Here is a 23,996-nt window from a genome sequence, read left to right as displayed (position 1 = left end):
ACAAGCAATAAAGAAGACCCGACAGACTTTTAGAGTGATAACAGATGCAGCTGGCAAGTGCTGGTGCAGAATTCACTAACCCTGGGTGGTAATGGAATAATGTAATGAAGGTCAATTCTAGAACCACACCACTTCTCAGGTTTTTAAATACAGTATTAACCATGTATTCCAAAATGATTTGAAGATGACGAAAACCCACGCCGAGGTTAAACTCCATGAAAACTTTTGGCAGAGTGAAAGAGTACCCTTTCTCTTTTTGGTCAAAGGTTAAAACAAAAGAAAGAAAGAAAAACACATTGTGTTTAATGTTAATAAATGTAAATGGGGTCACCTTGGTTGCTTTCCGTCTGGTTTTCTGCTTTCCTTTTTCTTCCCCTTGAGGACTCTGATGGCTTCTTTTCAGGTGTCTACAAGAGACAAAACATCACCAAAAAATGTTAAAACAAACAAAAGAAACCAAACCTAAAAATGCCTTTAACCTTATACGTGTTGCAGATGATTAAAAATAAAAGTTAACTAATATAAGACCTTTCCCAACCACGGCAGATATTTTACTTGTTCCATAAATGTATAAAACAAAATAATTACTACACTTACTGGTCTGGAAATGTATATAACTCAACTTAACTGATTTTTCAACTGTTCAGTAAAAACACTGATACACACTAGAATTTGAGTTTTCATAGCACTTTAATAAATGTCAATCTTATAACAATTAAAAAAATAAATAAATAAAATAATAATAATAATAATAATAATAATAATAATAATAATAATAATAATAATAATAATAATAATAATAATAATACACCAATACCAATCTATTTAAGTTTCCAAAACTTTTGTATGCATAGGATTTTCTCTCTCCATAGAGAACTGTACTTTGAGAATCAGTCATATTATCAGTCATATTAAATCAGTCATATTACTGTTCAAGAGTACATAGGACACTTTCCTCAAACATGCAGATAAACCATTTCCTGTTCTCCAGTAAACAAGAATGAAATGCATGCATATAAATGTAAACCTTTTTTTGTGAATGGCAAGAAAATGCTCTAGAATTCACCTTACTTACTGGAACTGTGGTATTACGACATAACAAAGCAAAGCCGAGTTAATCAGATTAAGTACTGCCAAAGTATCTACCCTGTAAATGATATAACCACCATATTGCAGGTGTCAGTAGGTCACCATGAATTACACCTCCCACATGGAGTAGGATCTTGGAAATAAATTCACATGCAAGACTCAATTCAAACAAGTAGTTTCCAAGATCTTACAAAAGTAATATAATTATGTAATGTAAACTTATTGTGCTTAAATGTTCACAATGAATAAACCAAATCTGAGTTTACAGGCTTTTATGAAGAACATACCACATAATATGTAGTTCCCTAGGAAGCTGGAGTTTGGGTACATTAAAAATCATTTATAGTTTAAACATTAGTAAAGTGACAAATGTTTAATTTTGCTTAATCGTTTAAACTTTGTCAAAAATGTGCATGTCAAATATTAAGAAGTGGCTGACTGCAAATAACGGCTACTCAGTGTAGTTTTTTTTTTTTACTTCCTACCACTGCCACTGGATATTCAGCTTTCAATGTCCAGCATGCTTTTGGTCATGTGACTAGTCTACTGAGGTTTGATAAGGCGTAGAGGAGGTGAGGCCCAGACATGCAACCTAATTGTTAGGAAATGCGATTAAATTCGGGCTGAAAACATAACCATGGATGTCAAGTCTCAAGGTTTACCCGTGAAACTCACGGTTTTTCACAATTTTGAGTGTATCACGGCCGTGCGATGGATTCTCATGTTTGTGCATAAGTTTGTTATTGTTTGTGCGGCTGCGAAACCCTTTATACATGATACAGCGGTAAATCCAATACAACTGTCCAAGCGTACTATTTCATTTTGGGGGGGGTCACCATGAAGAGGTGTACATTACCATTCTATATTCCTGTAGCTGCTACGCAAACTCCCCCCTAACTCCAAAGATAGAATTGCCTTGTCTCAAACAGTTTGTCTGCACAAGCCTTCCATGTTTCTGTACACAACACGTCATTACTCTGGCAGAGTCGAAGGAGAGGCTGTCAGACTGTCACTGTCTCGTTCACGCAGAAATTAACACAGAAATAAAAGAGAAATGGACATCAATGAGAATTTAATTATTAAAGTAAAAAAATATAAATGTTCTTTATGATGCCAGTATCAGTGGTTATAAAGACAATACAAGAAAGACGCCATATGGTAAGAAATAAACAGAACAATTGGAAATTGATGTCATGTCTCTCTTTATTTCACCCTAATTTTAGTCAAAGTGAAGGGGAGCGCCACACACTGATTTCGTATTTCTTTAAAAATGACCTTTCTTTGTTTTAATAATTTTGACCAACAACAACATTCACACACTAACTGACGATTTTATTAAAACTGAAAATCAATAAAAAAAAATTATAAAAAAAGTATATTATTCCCCAGCTGTCGAGACCGCACATCAAGGGGGGCACATACTACCCCCCTTACACAGCGTCTTTTCAAAATGTTTTTATTTTAACGTTTAAACTATATATTTTTAAAAGTTTAAAAGGTTTAATAAATTAAATGGAATCTAGCACCCCTAATATATTATATATCGGGGCTTGAATTTCAGCGCAGGATCGCGGGAATCGCGCATTTTCCAAGTTGCTCCCGCAGATCTGCAACTTTCAGTGTGGGAAAAACCTGCAGAGATAGTTTAAGACACCAAACTATTTTTCACCCAACTTAGAATACCTGAAACGCTACAACAATCTATAAGGAAGTGGGCGTCAGTGACAAAAGCACTATGAGCCGCATTCTGAGTAGTTCTGGTTAAAATAAATAAATAAATAAATAAATAAATAAATAATAAATAAATAAATACATACATACAAATAAATAAAAGTACCGCCAAACTTTATTCTCTCGTATGTGATTCTCGGCCCTATCTTTAAGGATTATAGAAACTCAGTACACTGCAGTAAGTAAACAGTTTAAAAAAAATAAATAAATAAATAAAAAAGACGATATTAAGTCTACCTAGGTGTTGTTTTGCAAGCGGTGACTTTCGCTTTAACTCTAAAACTCAGCCCCATTCATTCTGGGGCACCGAAGGTTACGCACATATTACTCAGGCACCGTAAAAGCCACCTAACATGGCTTGTTTAAAAGTACAGACTCGGGGCTTTCCAAAGACGTAATGTGTGTAATGCGGTACTCCTAGCCGGAACTACGATCGCCTGAAGTTAAGCCTCTCATCATGTGACAGAGTTCACAGCTTAGGTTTCGTTTTGAGCCTACTGCTCTGTCATTGTAGCAGCTAGACTGAAAGGTATCATTGGAAAGTTTAGAAGCTCAGCCTCCCCCCCCCCCCCCCATTTAATTTCATATTGAGGTTCAATGGTGCAGTGTTTTTTGTTTGTTTGTTTTTAGCCATCTATGATTACAATATATATAGCACTGACCAACCATGACTATTTTGGAAAACCTCTACCATATATAGTGCCTGATTCTGTTGCAACTTACATAATATAAAAGGAAGTTTTGTGGCCTTTCATTTGATATGTTACATGCATGCAGTACAAACTATCCAGTAGTTAAACATACATAAATGAAAACAGTGAAAAACAGGCAGAAATAGGGCTGAGTGTAGAGTTAAAAAAAGAAATGGAGCGCTGGTTAAAAAGAAAAGCACCTTTTTCTTCTCCTGCATGCAAAAACTTCGTCAGTCAATGGCAAAAGCAATGGAGAGTGCTCTGTCTCACAGTGATGAACAGCTGTAGGTCTCCTGAAAGCTGCTTATTTTAAGGCAACACCAGTGTGAATGATGATGCAGTAAAATATATATATAGTTTTTTTTAATGCAAAAGTGCCTTTTCTTTTACCATTCCCCCCCCCCCCCCCCCCATTGGCTGCAGCATAGGGGAGAAATCCCCCCAGCACACAAAAATGAAATTCAAGCCCCAATATATATAAAATAAACAGAGAACATCACATGACTGCAATGATATCAAAACATTTCACTTGAAACACATTTCATCATAAAATACACAAATTACAGGAATATTTAATCATTTTCTGTTACTAGGTCCTACTCTGAATCTATTGCTTGCCAACTCTAAATCTTAGGGGAATTCAAAGCGATACATACTGAATATGCAGGGGAGCTCCCTCTCTTCACAACTGAGCCCTTTAATAGAGGAAAGGAAAACACTGTGTGTGAAATCAGGCTTGTGGAACACTACAAGCATAAGAAATGTAAAACCAGAAGAACATTAAGTTTTACAGAACTACCTTTTTTATTAAAAGAAAGTAGTCATGGCAAATTGTAAGCAGGTTATCAGTATTTATGACCATAAAAAGATGTGCAGAGAGGAAGCTCGTGTATAACCTACACTGTCATTGCTGGCACTTTTACGTCGTCTCTGATGTTGGACTTGAGAAAGTGAAAAAGAATCTGGGCTGGAGATTGACTGGGAAGAGAAAAAGAATCATAGGACAGTTAAGCAGTAGTTTGAAATTATAGATAGATAGATAGATAGAGATATAGACATGCAGATCTCAGAGCAGCTAAATACTTCAGTTTTCCTTTTGTACTTTGACTATAGTAACCACCAAGGAAAATCTCATTCTTGGAAATACAATTTTCTAATGGGATGTAGCAATGGTGAACAAACATTCATAATGCTTACAAAACAGTCACAGAGAACTGAAACCTCCCTTCATCTCCCCTTGTCAGGCCAAATTTTGCATTTTTTTTTGCATCTTGAGATGTGAATGCATCAGTGTTTCACTGAATTTTGTCTTTGCGATTACTTACACTATTAATTTATTCATCGCCATGGTTTAACTGAACTTTCGGGATAAACAATTAACTTTTTAGTACAAAAATGTGGAGATTTATAACCTGGCTTTCACAATTTGTAAGTCTACACCTTCAGAAAATAAGATGTACTGCAAGGTTTGTGTCCAGTATGACCAAAGACATAGTGGCATATTTGTGACTGGGTCGTCTTCCTTTAAGATTTTAAAGTGCATGAAAAATTAAGTAGTCATCATAACTGTGTGAAACTGATGAGGGCTAAGACTGCCAAACAAGGCACATCAAAAGCATAACAATTACTACAAAACATAAACACCTCTGTGATTTTAAAGCTAAAAGTGCTTTTTATAACAGCTCACGCCCCTGCAAAGCAAGAATGACCGTGTTCTGATTTTGAATGTATGTGTGACCTGGATGAGGCAAAATAATTAAATGTGGGGAAAACCTTTAGAAATTCTAAACAGGCACATGAGTGTATACACGGTATTGCAAGGACCCAGCGTCCACCCAGTTAACCAGAAAGGCAAAGGCGAAATATCTGTCGGTTCTACAGATAGTTCTATTACTGAAGCAGTGATATGCTACGTGAAGTTTGCCGTCAACAGTTTTCTCAACACAGACTTTATTAGGGTTCAGAATGTGGGGAAGGCCGATGCAGAAACCCAATCAATGTACCTGGGATTGAGCAATAATATATATTTTATCTGTTTTTCTTAATACAATGAAAAAAAAAATTGTTTATTTTTTAGGAAAATAAAATGTAAGCCTAATATTTTAGGGACCCAAACAGCTGTTGTTGATTCCGACTCAGGAACTTCACAGGAGGACTAGTAAATTTGAAATAATGATTACTGTAGCAAGTTTCAAAAGGTACTAGTCCTTAGGACTAGTACCACAAATTTTGCTAGTTTCTAACCCTGTGTAATGTATGATTGTTTCAGTATAAACATCAGTGTTGTTCCAGACCTATTTATAAAATCAAAGCTTTAGATAATCTAAACAAAAAGTAGTCTGCAGTAGTAGATTTCTTATTAAAACCAATCACAAAAATCAGCAATAGCACAACACTTCATGCAATCATCTTTTCAAATGACAACACATGCATACCAGTAATGCATGTTTGGAATGTACCATAAGGTGATAACCATTAACTTAAAAAAACAAACAAAAAAAAGGAACTGAACAAATCCATTTGTATTCCAATTCCCTGTTAAGTGGATTTAAGTTTAGACAAACAACTATCCCAATTACAATAATGACAGGTGTTGCTTTGAGTGAGAATATTAACAGTGCATTAATTGAGACACTGTGACGTATGGTTAGCATCTGTGCCGGTGGCATCTGTGCAGATTCAGCAGCTCCTGCCCAGAGAGGACAGAGCTTGTTGTTTATTTGATCCCAACAGACCCCTCAGCCAGTGATTTATTACACCAGCAGGTGTGCAACTACACAGGAGGAAATGAACAGATACACTGACCTAAACCATGAGAACCTCCTTAATGCATGCTTCATATTGCTGGGTTTTCACGTTTTTAAACTAAGCTCAGCTGGAGTCTGCTGTACACTTAAATGACCAGCTGAATAGGCATGCACAAAAACCTCAGGAGTTCAATATACTTGCATCCATTAACAGACCCTGGTCAATAGCAAATCAAAAGAAAATGCTTTAGGACATCAAGATTAATTACTCCTAATTGCTGATTAATTCTTTTAAATAGAGTACTTAAATACAATCCATATTCAGAAGTTTAGTATTTCTTTTCAAGTGGGAATTTAAAGAGATATGCAGGTAATACGAATTCAAAATGAATAAAAAAATAACAGTAAAATAAGTACATTTCTGAAATGTTTAGAGCCTTACAAACATGAAAAGTTCCTGTGTAGTTAATTATAATGTATAACACAAGGCTCCCATTGGCGCAGACACACAGACTTCCTCGTCCTACTTTACATCTCCTACGCCATTAATTATAAGTAGGGCTTCCGATTTTCGGTTTTAACCGATAAAACACCCGATACAAAAAAAATGAAAATCGGTGGATAGCCAATAAACACCGGAAAAACTGTGGAAATGGTTAATCAATTTACGTTGACTTTACCCTTTTTCCATTAAAAAATAAAACCTACTACAAAAATAATAAATACATTTCCCAGTGCTGCTGGACAATGTCCCACCTTCCTGACTTGTAGCTATCATTGATTTGTTCTGAATACTTTAAACCTACCCCAACTACTGAGTGACAGGACATTCCTACTTTCTATTGGAGAGATTGAAAACGAGATTACAATCAGGAATTGTTAGCGGGATTTAAAGCTATATTACAGTTAAGACACAGAGGATTTAAAACAGAATTGTGGCTAAATGTACAAAAATGCCTACGCACAAAAACCTTGTGGAAAAGAGCAAAGAAAGGTACAATTTAAGTGTGCAAGTACTCTCAAGTTACTATACATATTTTGACAGAAAAAAACACCGCTCAAGCATTTTGGAAAGTAACCGAAAACACTTAACTTCATACAGTATATCAAAAACAAATGCCCAGAAGAAAACAGATTTACATAAAACTCGAAAATAGCACTGAAAAATACAATTAATAAAAACCGAAAAACAGAAGCTCTAATTATATGCTACACAAGGTCTACCCAATGCATCCTCCACGAAACATGGTGGAGCCTCTTATTACAAAGAACTTACCAAAAGACTACATTACCATGCTCTGTAAGAGCAAAACACTTGCTCCACAGTTTCAGCTACATCAAGTCATTCTCTTCATCATAGATGCATAATATTCTATTACTATAACTCATAACCCCATGCATCCACTACTAAAAGGTTAATTTATTCAATCTATTGTTTGGAATATGACAACTACTATGTATGTTCCCAATAAACTGCTGTCTCCAGTGTAATGGGGCAGGTATACTCCTCCCCCACACACTGAAATCTGGACAGACACAAAGTTAGCATTCTAATGGTTCATGCCATTTCAATAATATATGCCTACGAATTACATTACAGAAAATAAAATGTAAAACTACAATACTTTGAAAAACTAATTTTCCACACACGAGTACAAAAAGGCGTTCAAATGTAAATGACCAGCAGTACATACCTCTGACTCTTTGTCACTTAAGGAACCAAGACTTCCAAAACTGTGATTTGAACATTCATTGTTTGTTAAGGCCTAGAAGGAAAGAGTGATCAGTCAGTGTGCATAATCTATAGGAGTAATTCCAAACCCCATGGTCTGGGGAAAATTCCACTTGGTCCCAGAAAAAGTCCCTCTGTACACACAGCATATCTATAAACAATGTATTTCCCAGTGCATTATTAGTGTTTTAATTCCATCTAATCTGATGGAATATATTCTTTTTTTTTCACACTTTTTTTTTTTTTTTTTTTTTTTTTAAAGTATAAAACCCATTTAAAAACGATCAATTTGTGAACATGCACTGCTGTAGTTTTTTACCTTAACTCCAACACTCCCACTGCCTGTGCTGCCCCCAGTGCTGCCGCTCACTCCACCAGTGAACCTGGCTTCCAATAACTCTTGTCTTCTGGGATCAAGGCTGTGCAGCTCATCCATAGCACCTGAAAAAAAAGTTTAACAAAACTGTTAATACATTTTAAAGAGTTCACAGGCCAATAAATGCAGTCTACATCATGACAAAGTACAGAACCAGATTCAGATTAAATCAAGCACATGTGTTCCAAACCCTTTAGCTTTAAAATACAGTGAGGAGTCATTTTTATATTTCCAATTTTAAACACAAACTTGTTCTTACTTCTACAGTCTTTTAGTGCCTGTTAGGAGACACTTCCATTACTTCCTGATAGAAAGTCCTGGTGCTGGAAACAGGGCTTACTCAAAGTTGCAGGGCTTACTCAGAAGGGGGGGGGGGGGGTGGGTCTGTTCAAGGGTGATAAATAGTAACAAGCCAGTACATTTACAATAAAAGCATCAGATCATGTTTATAAGCAGGAAAGAGGAAGGAATTTGACCAGTCTGCCTCTCTCACGGATGTATACTACTTTTGGAGAATTTAAACAAACTGGACTGTCAACACATTTGCATTTATGTAAACCAAGAATTTTGGTAGAGCACAACTATATTCTACTGCTTTTTTTCTTGCACTGTAAGCTTCCATTTCAATAACATAAATCCTTTTTTGAAAACACGTCTTTAGCTTTCCCCTCCCTACCACAGAAGCCCATTTAACACTAAACAAAAAACACACCCACATGAAACCTGGATGTATTGTTTTATTAGCAGCAACACTGCAGACAGTAAACTCCCAGAGTTATAGGTCTGGAGAATAACACATGTCTGTCCATACAGATCTCAGCAGTGGGAATATTATTATTATTATTATTATTTATTTCTTAGCAGACGCCCTTATCCAGGGCGATTTACAATCGTAAGCAAATACATTTCAAGTATCACAGTACACGTAATAATACAATTAAGAGCAAGATAAATACAATGACTTTGGTTCAAGCAAGTACAAGTGTGACAAAATACAATTCAATAATACAGCAGTTAACAGTGTCAGTTATAGTTACATCAGGATATGATTAAATACAAAATACTACAGATTAAACACAGATTACAGTACTCTGAAGTACAGGATTAAATGCAGTAAAATAGGGGGCAGATAAGAGCAAGTAAAGCACATTTAAATGAAGGGTGATAAGTGTCCCAGGGGAAAAACAGAGGAGTTTTACAGGTGCTGTCTGAAGAGGTGAGTCTTAAGGAGGCGCCGGAATGTGGTCAGGGACTGGGCAGTCCCGACATCTGTAGGAAGGTCATTCCACCACTGTGGAGCGAGGGTGGAGAAGGAGCAGGCTCTGGAGGCAGGGGAGCGTAGATGAGGTAGAGCCAGTCTTCTAGTGCAGGCGGAGCGGAGAGGTCGAGTGGGGGTGTAGGGAGAGATGAGGGTCTGGAGGTAGCTGGTCAAGGCATCTGTAGGCTAGTACAAGAGTCTTGAACTGGATGCGAGCGGTGATCGGGAGCCAGTGGAGTGAGCGGAGTAGTGGAGTTGCGTGGGAGAAGCGAGGCAGAGAGAACACCAGGCGGGCAGCGGAGTTCTGGATGAGCTGGAGCAGACGAGTGGCGGACGCAGGGAGGTCAGCCAGGAGGGAGTTGCAGTAGTCTAGGCGGGAGAGTACCAAGGCCTGGACCAGGAGCTGGGTGGCGTAGTTGGCGAGGAAGGGTCGGATTCTTCGGATGTTGCTCAGGAAGAATCGGCAAGTGTGTGCCAGAGTGGAGATGTGGAATAAATCAGGCCTGAGTGCTAAAAGCTGGCTGCCCAACTTGGCATTGTGACAAAGAGTAGCACAGCATCAGTACTAGAACGTCTTTCTTTAATTGTGACTGAACAGCTAGTTAAACAAGCTTGATTAATTTTCTCTATCAAAATACTTGAATATATACTGTAAAACAACTATGCTGTATTGTACTTTAAATGCTAATACACCAGGAGCCATATTCATTAAGCATTTATTAACCAAAAGAGGATCACTGTTGAGTTCACCAAACACCCAAATTAACTAAGTGTTCTCCCTGAGGTAGTTATTCATAGCAAATATTAAGTAATATATTATTACAAATATTATTACAAAAAGTAGTGTGTTCAGAGTATGAAGGCAAGTACAGCACAGTAGAAATAGGGAGATGGCCAATCTACATTGCACAAGCTTATTCCTATACATAAAAACTTTGTTCAAGTGTTTGAGGTTGATTTCCCAGTGTATACAGGAATCTTGATGCAATAAGCAATTTGAACTGAAATTAAGTAAGAACAATGCAGAGATAGTGTGCAAACCTTATCTTCAAAAACAATACACCACCACATGGCAAAACAAGCTCTTTAAATTGATCACTCTTGCTCTTATTGTATGACTTGTATTGTAACACTTGAATGTATTTGTATTTGCTTGCGATTGTAAGTCGCCCTGGATAAGGGTGTCTGCTAAGAAATAAATAATAATAAACACTGGTACTATTGGATTATATGGATATGCTAATTAAGTATCAGTAATTAAGTAAATCAGTAAATGGATTTCCATTACATCTGGAGTTTGATTAGTAATTAAAGATATGACAGCCAGAAAATTAATACTATTTAATGTACATTTCCAAAGCCCCATGATCTTAGGGAAATCTTCCAAAAAACAACAGTAATAAAAGGCTAAAAGCAGCGCAGTCAGCACCATGCATTACCATATGTAAAGCTGTCACAAAAACTTGCAAACAGGTGGGTGTTCACAATTAGTTAAAAAAAATATTTGCTAGATTTAATCCCAGATAGACACCAAAAAGATCTGCGCAAATCGTAAATAATTAAAAAAAAAAAAAAAAATACCATTGTAAAAGGTTCCTAACACTTACATGAATGTTACATTCTTAAATTATACTGACAGGATTTCTATGGGTTTACAATATTGCAGTTGTTTTTATTATTATTAAAAACAACAACTCCACAAACTATTTGCAACTGAACTTAAACTTTGCTTTCTACCAAACATTAGACAAAATATTTTAGGTACATTTATAAGGGGAAGTGTTAAAGCTTTCATCCAAGGCTCTGTGTCCAAACCCCTAAACCCTCAGCTTCTACTGCTCAGATTTGTCTTTAGGAAGGCAAATACATCTTTGGCGACTTACAATCCTGTTATCCACTGGGCCATATCCAGTAAGGCAACAGTGCCCAGTGTGCAGGGCACGCATGTAGAGCTACTGGCTAGAGCATTTTAATACAGCAAAGATCTCCCTTCTAGTCTGCCATCCAAAAAAATGCTGTTCAGCTTTAGATCATGAGTACATCTGTCCAGTATCCCCCAGTTTACCTTAGGCTGAAATGGAGATGACAGCCAAAGATCACAGGGTAATAAATCTTATTACATCATCAAGACCAAGACGGATAACAAATACAACTATGCTTGCAATAGTAAGCCTTCCCTTGTGAACATTTTAGGAGAGGTTTATTAAATCTTGTTAACAAAATCTATATATTTTGTATTATAATTTTTTTTTTTTTAAAAGTGTAAGAGGCTGTGGTGGAGCATGGATGCTTGTTTTATTGTTTGTGGCAGAAAACATACAAATCCACAGGGTTCGAATACAAACGCAGCAGCAGTAGACATCCTCCTGTGACTTTACTGTTGTTGAACACCAGTAACGACATTTCCAAGAGGCAAGAAAGTGCAGGTACTATAGGTTTAGACATCTAAGATGGATGCCATCTCTGCATGCGTGGGGAAAAAAAAACAAAGCAAAGAGTTCACAGGCTAATGAAATGCAGTCTACATCATGACAGCAAACTGCAGAAGCACATTCAGATTACTCGAGAAGAACTCAAAAACAGTTTATTCAAATGGAAAAGAACTAAACAATTGTATCCTGAAAAATGCTCACAGAGAGAAAAGATATTGTGCAATATACCTAATTTTGTACGTGTACATACTAATCACAAATCAATATTGTGCATTATACTTTCACATTGTGCAAAACGTATGGCATGCTGCTAGTAAAATGTTCTTATCCAGAGAGAACAAAGCTATTCATATACTGAATTGGTTGTGACATTTAATTTCTATTTAAAGTTTTTCTTTCTTGGGTTGCCATTAAATCTTTTTTTCTCTTCTTATAAAAGCAGGTTACCCTATTACCGGTACAAATTGTAATAATAAAGTTAAGGCAAATATTTAATAAAAATGGCAAGTCTGGGTTCCAGTAGGCACTTTAAGGGCTTTTTTTGTGTTGCAAAAATATGGAATGATCAGAAAGAAGAGTAACAATGGAATCTGCTTGACAACTATAAGGGTGTTTGCCCAACGCAGCAAAACATGCAAACTTGCTCATAGATCTATTAATAGCCAGTGGGTGGGTTTTCAGAGTAGACTTTAAATCTGCAATTGTGCATGCTTCACTCACAAGTTATATCAAATTTCAGATCAACCAATCAAGGCGTTCAGAAGTTATGGGGTCACAAGCTTTGGAACAATCAATCAAACAGGAAAACGGCAAGTAAGCCACAAACTAGCATAGATAATAATGGTCAATAAAATTAACTAATAGTACAGTATTTATATTAATTTCAAAATGTTCAATTTTTCCATTTGCCAGTTTTCGTTAAGTACCGTGGAAAACTACACATCTGTATGCAATTTAATATGTTAAAGTAACATTCAACTTTATGAAGCAAAATTAGTTCATTCTATAGGGTGATGCAACAGCTGTAGATCTGAGCCTGCGAGGACACGGCTCCCTGCGCTGAAGCCAGCAAGGCTTTTACCGCTAATCCATGGGACTGTTTTTGTTCAATTTTAATGGCATATATTCTACTCAGTTCAACATAAACTAAACTCAGAAATCTTATTTCCGCATGTAACATACAAAATGACAAGGTGCTTCAGGGTGGTTTGTATTTACTGCTGAGCTATGGCCAAACACCGACTTTCATGAAAAGTGGGACAAAAGTAAGATTTGACGAATCGTGTGGGGACACCGGGACATGCTACCTAAAAAGGGGACTGTCCTGGGGAAAAAAACAGGACGGTTGGTAGCTTTATGTATGGATGAACTGAAAATACTAAAACGTATCTATCATAAGATTGACAAAATGATAACAAAACACTAATACAACATAGAATATTATTTCCTACCATTTTGCTTTCGTTGTGGTAAAAATAAGGAAATTAAAATAAGGGGATAACGGCAATTGAAACATATTCAAATTACAGTAATTTTTTTTTTTTTCTTTTTAAAGAAAATCACTTGTAAGTATCGTAAATATTTCTAAACTACTGGCCTGAAAAAATGATCAAGTTTTGCACATTTGTTTTGGAGATTAGCCTGGCTTTCTACTTCTACTGAAAGTGTAGTGTTCGCCGTTTGTTTTTGTTTTTTCCCCCACTGATGCAGTTTAACAACTAAATCACGTTAATATTTGGATCCTGAAAGGGCACTGCGGCCATAATGACTGTGAAAAGACATTTTGAGGGGCATTGCGGCAATTGAGAAGGGCACCCACGGCAATTGCTGCGTGGCCGGGTTTCTTTTCAAGCCCTGATTTAATTAAGCTGTAGGCTACGGAAATCTACAATTAACATGACACTAACTGAATAAAAGGAGGAAACATCCTGGGTAGACCTGCTAAGAATAAAGATCTCCATTTACAATCTACTTAAATTTCAAATCAGTTGTTGCTTGTTTACTAGTACCAAGTGATCCTATGCAAAAAAACATTTTGCTACTGCTCTTGTCAAATAATTCTGTTCTCCAACTAAAGACACAACTCATGCATATGTGGCTTCATCTAACAAAAGGTAAGAAAAACAAATGTACCTGGGAGCAACTCCTGGTTAATGATTGGGGGAATAGTCTTATAAAAGCAGACAAGCTAATCCTGTAAAACATACAAAAAAATATTTGTATCACACGTAACGATCCAAAAGACATTTTACATGGCTAATGATCCACAGAGCCTTCAGAAACAAAAACAAGTCTATTAAAAGATGTGTCAATAGGCTATTTATAAACCTGCCTACCTTACAGTAGGATGCTAGAATGAAAACCTTCAAAAATGACAGAAAACAAAAGAAACAGAAACAATGAACTTCTTTGGCTAAATGTACAATTACCAGATTCCATCAAGTTTAACAAAAACCACGGATACATTTATCTATTCATTAACTGCAGGAAAATAATGTGATCCTTTTCATTTCAACAAAAATTATGCAGTACAGTATTATTATTATTTATTTATTAGCAGACGCCCTTATCCAGGGTGACTTACAATTGTTACAAGATATCACATTATTTTTACATACAATTACATTATTTTTTTACATACAATTACCCATTTATACAGTTGGATTTTTACTAGAGCAATCTAGGTAAAGTACCTTGCTCAAGGGTACAGCAGCAGTGTCCCCACCTGGGATTGAACCCACGACCTTCCGGTGAAGAGTCCAGAGCCCTAACCACTTCTCCACACTATTTTTTAATTTGTTTAAATGCTATTCTTCGTTGCTGTGTATGAGGATTCCAACACCATAGTGAGGCATAAATGTAATGCAATGAAGCATGTCGTTGTATGCAAAACCTTGCATACAAGCACTTTAGAATGAATATTGCAAAATATAAAATTTACTGCTTTGTGGCAAAAAAATATACTGTAGCGGCCGGCTATATGCGGGGGTTCTGGCGGTCAATGAAGAGACAGACAACATGGTGCAGCGAAAGCAGTAAAACTGCTTTTTATATTATCAAATCATATCCACACTGTTTTATTCCAAGTCTCTCTCTCTCTTTTTTTCTATAAGACACGTTTGATAAATACTTTGGCATTTAAATATAGCACTCTCCAATTTTCATATTCCTGCCATCACTAGCCTTTTCCTTGTTTAGTGTAATATGACAAATTTCCAGTGTAAACATAACGGTAAATTAAGAAAAGAAAAGAAAAAAAAAAAATCAACCTTACTGTCCAACAGAAAAGAAATGTTTGAAAACTACATTAACATTATGGCCTATTCACATAGAAATAATTCAATCTTTTTTTTTCTTGTGTTGGTTACAATTTATGAATTATGTGGCCCAGCTTCTGCTAGTGAAAGCAGCAGTCCCTTCCAGTGTTCAGCGGCTGCAGAGATGCATTTCAATTAATCAAAACTTTGCACAGCCACTTAATTTGCATCATCTTCAGTGAATACAACTATATTGTCTTTTTCCCCAAAAAGTACATTAGAGGTAGCCTACCCTTTCCTGCAACGGAACTTTAGACAGCGACAACTCCGGTTGATAATTTTATTTTGCGTATCCATACTTGAGTATGTATAATATCTCTTTCATACATGTATGTGGATTTACTGCCCACATCGCAACCAAGATATGTAGAATATCTGCTTCATACACGTATAGGCCTAAATATTGCTTGCTGCAATATCCTCCCAAATTTTAAAAAACTTACGGCAAAAGTTGCCTGTAAGCCCACCTGTCATTGCTGCTGGTGTCCCTCCACACCAGCACAGCCAAGCTACATCCCATTCACAAACTTGCTCAGCGTCAGCTGGCCCATTCTGTCACAATTTAATTTAATTATATCTGATCCTGCAAGAAAATGAGTCATTAGGCCAAATAAAAAAAATTTGTGGTTCGGGTTACCCGACTGTCCCTATTTTTTCCACCCGACCCTAAATATTTTTTGCCGATAATGGGCTACATTTTTCGATATCAATCTGAAAAACTGATCACTGTGCGTGGCCTCTTTATCTCTCATGCGGTTTTTCAGTAACCTCATGCAAACAAGATCTTCAGTTTCATATAAATTGTCGGCGTCTGAGTATCACCAAGTACCGGTAGTTGTTTTGCACTAGGTTTGAAAAATGCGACCACATCACGATTTGCCACTATTGCCTTGTAGCCTAAATACTATATTCCGAAATTATTACAAAATGTTCAGCTGAATAACTTTGAAAAGTGTTCACGGTTGTCAAATAATTTTCCTGGATTGAAAGCACTTAAATGTACGTGTGTGAACTGTAAAGCAATACTTTAACATCAATATCATTTCAGCTGATGCCTTTCAAATACTGTTCCATGAAAAAAGTTAAGCAGGTAGGTAATTTATTTTAAAGTTCCCTAACAATCCAATTAACATACACACATTTTAACGTCCATTTTACTGCCGTCAGCTGCTTTTGTACTAAAAAGTAACTAATTTCTTACCGGTACTGTATTACTGGGACAACAACTATGTTTTTTTTTTTTTTTTTATATATATATTGTCATCTCAAAACAAGTTAAATGTACACAAAGCCACAAAATATATATATAGATCAGTTATGTGTTATCATTTAACATGATAAAAACACAGAATCTGAATGATTATGTTTCAGTTTTGTACTCATAAAAAGCCATTAAAGGAGCAACGTATCACCAGTCTATCATTAGGGTGAGCGAACAGAGTGTGATCGAGTTCATCCTCTCATTCTACCACCAACTAATGCAGTGGAATAGTTGTATGTGTTTGTCTTATGTAGGTATTCACTTCAATTCAGGCCACTAGATTTCAGTTTACAAAAGCTCCCTTATTTTGAACACTAAGCGTTGACAGGTATGCAAACCCACTTTTGCAGTCAGCTATGCTCGCTGGAAGAGTTTCCAAGTTATTTGGTTTAAACATCAATATTAGTAAACTGACAACCAAGAAGAAGCCGGGAAAGTAATTAAAATACAAAAGAAATTACCTTGAAAAACTGTTTTCCCGGTACTCCGTACAAATATTTTACCAGTACGCAAAAATCTCATTAAAACTAGCCCTTTCACCCTTTGCAGGAAATTAAACCACTGTGAACAAATTTTCCGAAACTCGCTCATATCACAAACACACATATATGTAGACATTATTCTTAAAAATGTTTCTTTGTTACGGCTTATCCCAGAAGGTTGACATGGAATGTTGGGTCTATTTACAAAGATACATATTCAACATAGAAAACGGTAAAACATCGCAATCCAAATGCGGGAAGCAGTGTCTTCAGAAACAGGAACCATTTATTAAATACCAGCATCCAAGTTAGTTCTGCCTGCAATGGACATTTTTTGCAGAATGCTTTAATTCAGCTCTACAGGCAGTGTTCTGCAGTGCCCAGTGCTGTGCTAGGAAATGTGTACTGTATGAATACTAGTTCACTTTGACCTGGTTAATCCAACATTTTTAATTTGTCAATTTTAATATGACAGATTTCAGATATTAATGTTGCAAATACATCAAGCAAATCATGTTTGTTTAAGAACTAAGGATGCATTCTTTAACAAAAAGCGGTTTAGTGTCTAAACACATGTACCATGATAATGCACAAAAAACTCAACTCTGACTTGTTTCACTTAACTGTTAATTGCCACATCTGTTTTGTTATTTTCTGAATTCAGAGATAAAAACACCTTTTTTTTTTAACAATGAAAACAAAAACGCGGCTAATAACAATCAGTAAACAGTAATTATCAGATAAAAATCAAACATCAAAACGTGTGTGCCATTATCAACTTGCTCTGTGCCATTTATTGAAATGTTCAATACAACAGAACCCAGGGTTGCCTTTGCAACCACTGCACATTTCGTGTCTTTTCTTTTGTTTTCATTTTCGTAGCAGACTCTACACCTTTGTTGCAGTCTCTGCTTCCCTTGGGTTGTAGGGATAGTCATAAATGCTACTTTGCGCAGGCATTGTGATGGATCTGGCTGCCGCATTGCCTGTACCCAGTGCTGTGTTTTGATAGTATTTCGTCACAGCACTGCCATTTCAAACCAAACAGCTTCCCGTTTGCAGCTGGCTTACCTGTAAAGTAGCTTGTGACAGAAATACAATGATGCTTGGTTGTAAATCTCCCTCCCGGACTGTAAGGGCGCTAAGCAGCAAGAACTGAGTTCTTTTGACGGGCTGGTCTGACAGTTCTTTCCCAGGTTCGGGAAGTCGGCCAGTCTGGATGAAGACGAGACTCCGTGGCAAGAATGCATTGACCCGGAAGGTAAATGATGTGGCAGCCACAGATTGGAGATGTGGTTGCATTCGTTTACCAAGGGGTCGTGTGACAGCATAAAAAGGGGACAGAGAATTGTAATAGGTTCCTTCGCTTGGGTAAATGTTTGTGGATACTGGAAGAACCCGTGTTAAGTGTACTGTGAGTGTTTTTGTCTTAGTTTGTCTAACTATTGCTGCTTGTATCGTCAGACGGCTAAATTACGAAGTTCCGGAGCTGTCGCCAGAGGCTAGCACCCACCCGGAAAATCACTGCACTAGAGCACCGTTGTTGTAATTCACCACTCGCACTACTACACTCACTAAATGACTGGTGACCGTGTATTTTTTGTATGTGTGTGTTTATTTGTTTGTGGATTTGTTTATTCATTCGGGACTTCCCTGTGTATTATTTATACACAGCAGTACCCAGCATTGAATACTGCCTGTGTTTCATTATTGTTTTTCTGTTGGTCAGTTTCGACCTGTGGATTATAAATAAAAGAAACCATCATACCACAGAACAGGACAGTGCTCAGGAAATAGCATTTTTTATAATAATTACGTATTGTCATAATTTGATAATGTTGCCATTTTCTTCAAAAGGCCTTGGGCAAATGTGAAATCTACTTCAAAAGTTTAATGCATTTTTTTAACATTGCGATTTCCAGCACCATCCAGCAACATTTCTCACGCCTACATTGACTCGCCATAGAATTTTTTTTGCTGAACTCTCTGTATATACCACAATGCTTTGCGCGCTGTGAGACGTAAGTCTCCATTGAAAATCAGCGGAGTCGAGTATCTTGTTAAATAGAATATCTTTTGAAACGCCTTTCTAATACACTGCAATATTATTGGCTGAAGCAGTTTTGAGTGAGGCTGGATTTTCATTGGTTAAAATATTAGTGTGTGCTCCCATTGGCTAGAAAGGTTGCAGTGTTTCTGGCACATTGCGAGATTGACAGTTGGAAGTTTGTCCGTTTGTTGGGAAGTTTGCAGGGAAGTTCATCTGGAAGACTGGAAATTCACAGGTCAAGCGCTGAGCAAACGCTTCAAACTAAAGTCTGTACAGCCTTTCATATTAATGAATTGACAAATTAATTAATGAATTATTAGATGAATTAACAAATACGTTTTTGAATTACTGTATGAATAGACGTATTTATGGATGAATTGCTGGACAAATTGACCAATTCATGAACTGAAAAATGAATTGACAAATCAGTGCTCCATAGTAAACATCTAACATTATGTACATCCAGCTGTTCGATCATCATTGTGATGCAGAGCACTTTCCATTGCCTGAAGAAGTTTTTATTTTGATTTAAGCCACGTTGTTTGTACAGGTTTTGTAACAGTGGTTAGCAAACTACACTGCAGACCAAACAACTCATTTGACCACAATCGTTATTAAACTCCAGCCATGGGTAAATCTTCAGCCAGTTTGCCTGAAAAAATAAATCTTTAACTTTCCCTTCACTGACATTGCTTATAGCACTGTTGTATCACTAAGGCTGTATCTAAGCCTCCAGTCTAATCTATGTATTAGTTAGTGGTGTCTGACTGAGTTCAGTAAAAATACCCCGAGTATTTATTTTTCGCAAAACTACCCATTGTATTTTTTCATTATGAAAGTGTTTGATTTTTACAACGGAAAAGTGACCTAGCTATATTTTATTTTGTAACAATTAGTGTGTGAATCACTCAGAAAACATTTGTGTTTGTTTGAATTACTATTTCATCAACACAACATGCTCTGTATTTCTTTTTTGTTGTTTTATGAATGAGTATGAAATCACCTTGATGTCCTTGGGTTGAATTTATGTTTTGCCTTTTTGCGCCCTAGAACAGCCTTGGTGCTCCTGAATCTTCACGCCCAACAAAGGCAACATCGCCTTGCTCTTCATGACCTTAACTTCATTCCCTGCATGTACAGTATAAAATAAAACTAAACTGGCATGGCTCCGTTTCTGAAAGCCATGAGCACGTACACCGACTTTGATGTAATTCTGAAGAGGTGAAGTTTTGGTCCTGCATGTGATTTCCAGGTTATTTCAGAACAAAAATGGCTTCAGCTTTTCTATTATTCTTCAAAAATAACAAAGTTGCTTTATGTTAGGAGTTTGATATATTATGTCAGTCCATCTGATGTAGCCCAGACGTCCAGGATGCCATTTTTTTCTTTCATAACACTGCAATGGAGGTTTTCGTTTGACTAATAAAAGAAACATTGAATAACAGCACCCCAGCCACAAGCTGTATACATATGTGTAAACACTGTATCATCATCATCATCAGTGGATTAGTTCTTGAACCATAATGTTGTGTGTTTTATTAAGAACCATTACAATCTACCCAGCAACACCTGTGATAAAATACACATCTAATCAATATGGACCTGACATTCCCACATAAATTCTAAATGCAAGAGTTCAAAATGGCTGAATACACAACAATGGCTAAATGCATCCTTCTCTCCAAGGAGGGTGTTATCTAGATGAGATATTCAAAACAACGCAGGTCATAAAAAACTGCAAGGCCTAACTTTACCTTTAAACCACAAGGCAAATAGAAAGCAACAATGAAGCTGTAAACAACAGGATTTTAACCCAAGAGCAGTGTATCAACTGATACAAATAATTCCTCAGTCAATCAAGGAAAACGTACACTCAAAATGCCTAAATACTGACTGTATTGTGATGTTACCAACCTGCAAAACAAGATCTCAAACTGTATACAACTCATGTACTATGCATGACATAAACTGTATTTAGGCCTATATGCAGTACTGTAAGGACATATTACTATTCTGAAAGAAAAAAAATAATTAAACCTTGCTCAGATACACAGTAAAACCCTTTGAACTAAACCAAGTAATAAATGTGTGAGTCTATTGTCCACCTGTCCAAGGTCAATAAATCACTTAAAATGCATACTTGCAAAAATAACATTCGAAGGTCCAGTAGTTTCAGTACTATTGATTGAGATTTACTAAGATTGTACTACTGCACACCAAACTCACTACAGTGCAAGTACAGCCCACTCTTGACTGATTGCAAACAAAGTTAAAATATACATGCTACATATACACACACACAGACACCTTTTCAGCAGTGGATTTCCACAACTAAAGATACATTACTATAAATACCCTTTTTTAATTTGGTAATTACAAAAATGCATGTCTAATAGTATCGATGTATCATATTTCAAATAACAGTATCACCACTTCACCCTGTTTGACAAAGTTATACTTACCAAGCTCACTACCATCTTATACCCTCAAGGGCATTTTAAAATTGGCCATATTGATGCTCTGCCAAGCAAACTGCAAATAGGTCTAAGATATCAGGCTTGTAACAAAATAAAGGAATATAATTATCAACTAGATAGTTAAACCAAACACTGTGAAAACCTGATTAAACTAAAACAACTATTACACACTGCATGTTCAACTAGTATCGCAACAAACCACCCTAGAACTTGATATATTATGTGTAAGAACTGCTCCACCATTTTACTTCTGCAAGTCTATAAATTAAATTAAAAGTACAAATGGTTCCAAATAGAATAAAGATCCAATCAACTACACTACTAATACATGCACTCCTGCAATATAATAACTGAACGTAGCAATGTTATTAATGGAATAAATGTTTGCACAAAGCAATAAACTGCAGCCAAAAAAAGACGTGTCTCCGTACAACACCACGATAGTATGTATTGTGTATGACACAGCTGCAATACAAATGTGTCATCCCAGATCTGATGCCAAAAAAGGCAATGGAAGGTCCTATCATTAGTTACGTGTTTAAGATCGATTACCTGTATTTTTGTAACACTATCCAAATATATCAATTTTGCAAAACTGATCCTCGTGTAACAAAACCCATTGGTCCTCCATGATGTCAAAAGACCCGACCCTTTTCATCAGACATCTTAGAAAAAAAAAAAAAAATAGGAGGTACTTTATTCCAATTGTTTTATGTAAAACCGAAACCACTAAAACTACAATAGACTTCAAAAACGGATATTCCGTTGTCTAACATGACTAAACTCAAACTATGAATTCGTTTCGTTCTCTTTTTCCGTCTGGCCTCTTGAGATATTTTTGATACTCCATATCAAGCAGACACCTATTGACGAGCTGTACTGTCAGTACCTAAAAAACCCACGGCCTCAAAGTAACTCGCCTGGCACTCGTATTTGCAGACGGCTCGTCGCTCCGAGAATAAAAACATCTAGCATTTTTTAAATACCACACTTAGAAGATGTATATATTTTGGTATTACCTTCCTTGGTTTTTACAGGTGCCGTGTTATTGTGCTGAGAAGCCGAGCCCGGTGTTGGGGACGTGGAGAGCTGGGACCAAGATGGCGTCCCCTCCAAACTTCCACCACTTCCACTGTTACTTTGGACACTCATCAAGCTACTTTTTGGAACGAGAAAGCAAACAAACACAGCCGTCAATCGCAATAAAAACCCACGGTTCCCATAACCCACAAGGCTCTAGTTTTATTTCATTAACCAGCAATGTGTTGTCAGAGTCGTGAATTTTAAAAATTGTAAAAACAAACCTGCCTACACCTCTGCAGTGCGTCTTGAAGTAGCCTGTCTGTGTGTAACCTTTGCATTATAGGCGTCACGCACCGCTTGTGCAAACACTATCGCGAGGCTCGTGCACCTCAGGCAAAAAATGCAACTGATGGCAACAGAGGCCACCCAAAATGTGTCATAACATTTTCAAGTCAGCATCTTTTGAAGCCACACACATTACATGCATTAGTACCCCCAAAGCTCATTCATAAAATCCGTTTTAAACTGTCTGTACACTATAACAATGTTCATCGATGCTGCTACCTGTATGCATTTTGACAACCAGTATTATTATATTAGGACCGTGTTTTTTTCTGTTGCTTATCAACCTCCTTAAAGGACTATATTGTGCAGGCATGTAGGTTCATAGGTTTCAAAACAAAAACAAAACCAAAAAAAAAAAAAATCCATTGACAGAGATATTCAAAACACAATTTTAAAACTTTACAAACATGCAAAAACCTGAATAAAAAATTCTAATTAAAATAATTAATATAAAAATAAAAACTTTCATGCACGGCACTCATCAATACAGCATTCGCTATCCCACAATCCAGTATGATTGTCGTGAGTGACGTACTTTAACCGTTGCAATGCTGCTCGCTACAAAACTGCCTAATTTTTATTTTATTTTATTTTTTTTTATCTGAAAGTGGGTCACTAAATAAGTACTTATCTACTGTCATATGGGAGAAAAATTTGTTAATAATCTATGTTAATGTTTGACAATATATTTATGAGTTAGATATGTCATTTTGTGTATTTTAAATGCCCTTTTTTACTTACATTTTTATTGAAGTATAATAGAAATTAACAAACAATAACAGTCCCATTGTGAACTAAATTATCAATAAAACAATAGCACTACATCTATAATTCACCAATAGTCTATTAATTGATTTATTAAGAATATGTAAATTCCATTGTATTCATACATACACAAATACAACAAATATAATGACTAAAATGTGTGTATAAATAGCACAACATTTCATTATGAGACAAGAAGAACCCCATTTAAGGACTTTC

General features: G+C 36.4%; 1 protein-coding gene across 7 annotated transcripts in view; it reads right to left on the bottom strand.

The window, feature by feature from the left end:
* tlk1a (tousled-like kinase 1a) overlaps positions 1-23,514 on the bottom strand; it is a 35,670-nt gene extending 12,156 nt beyond the window's left edge. Inside the window, exons 1-7 of one of the 7 annotated variants that reach the window (XM_059033690.1) lie at positions 22,953-23,514; positions 22,664-22,800; positions 8,311-8,432; positions 7,954-8,025; positions 4,413-4,490; positions 4,169-4,207; positions 332-407 (exon numbers count right to left, since the gene is read on the bottom strand). In XM_059033690.1, coding sequence (XP_058889673.1) covers positions 332-407; positions 4,169-4,207; positions 4,413-4,490; positions 7,954-8,025; positions 8,311-8,432; positions 22,664-22,800; positions 22,953-23,005 — 577 coding nt within the window. In that variant the 5' untranslated portion in view covers positions 23,006-23,514. Of the gene's footprint in view, positions 1-331; positions 408-4,168; positions 4,208-4,412; positions 4,491-7,953; positions 8,026-8,310; positions 8,433-8,626; positions 8,647-22,196; positions 22,310-22,663; positions 22,804-22,948 lie in introns of those variants that run through there. The other 6 variants (XM_034045289.3, XM_034045290.3, XM_034045294.3 and 3 more) reach the window with 6 other exon arrangements.
* Between the last annotated feature and the right edge of the window lie 482 nt (positions 23,515-23,996).

This window comes from Acipenser ruthenus, chromosome 11 (genome assembly GCF_902713425.1).
Source record: "Acipenser ruthenus chromosome 11, fAciRut3.2 maternal haplotype, whole genome shotgun sequence".
NCBI lineage: Eukaryota > Metazoa > Chordata > Actinopteri > Acipenseriformes > Acipenseridae > Acipenser > Acipenser ruthenus.
This window is presented reverse-complemented; position numbering and strand designations above follow the sequence as displayed.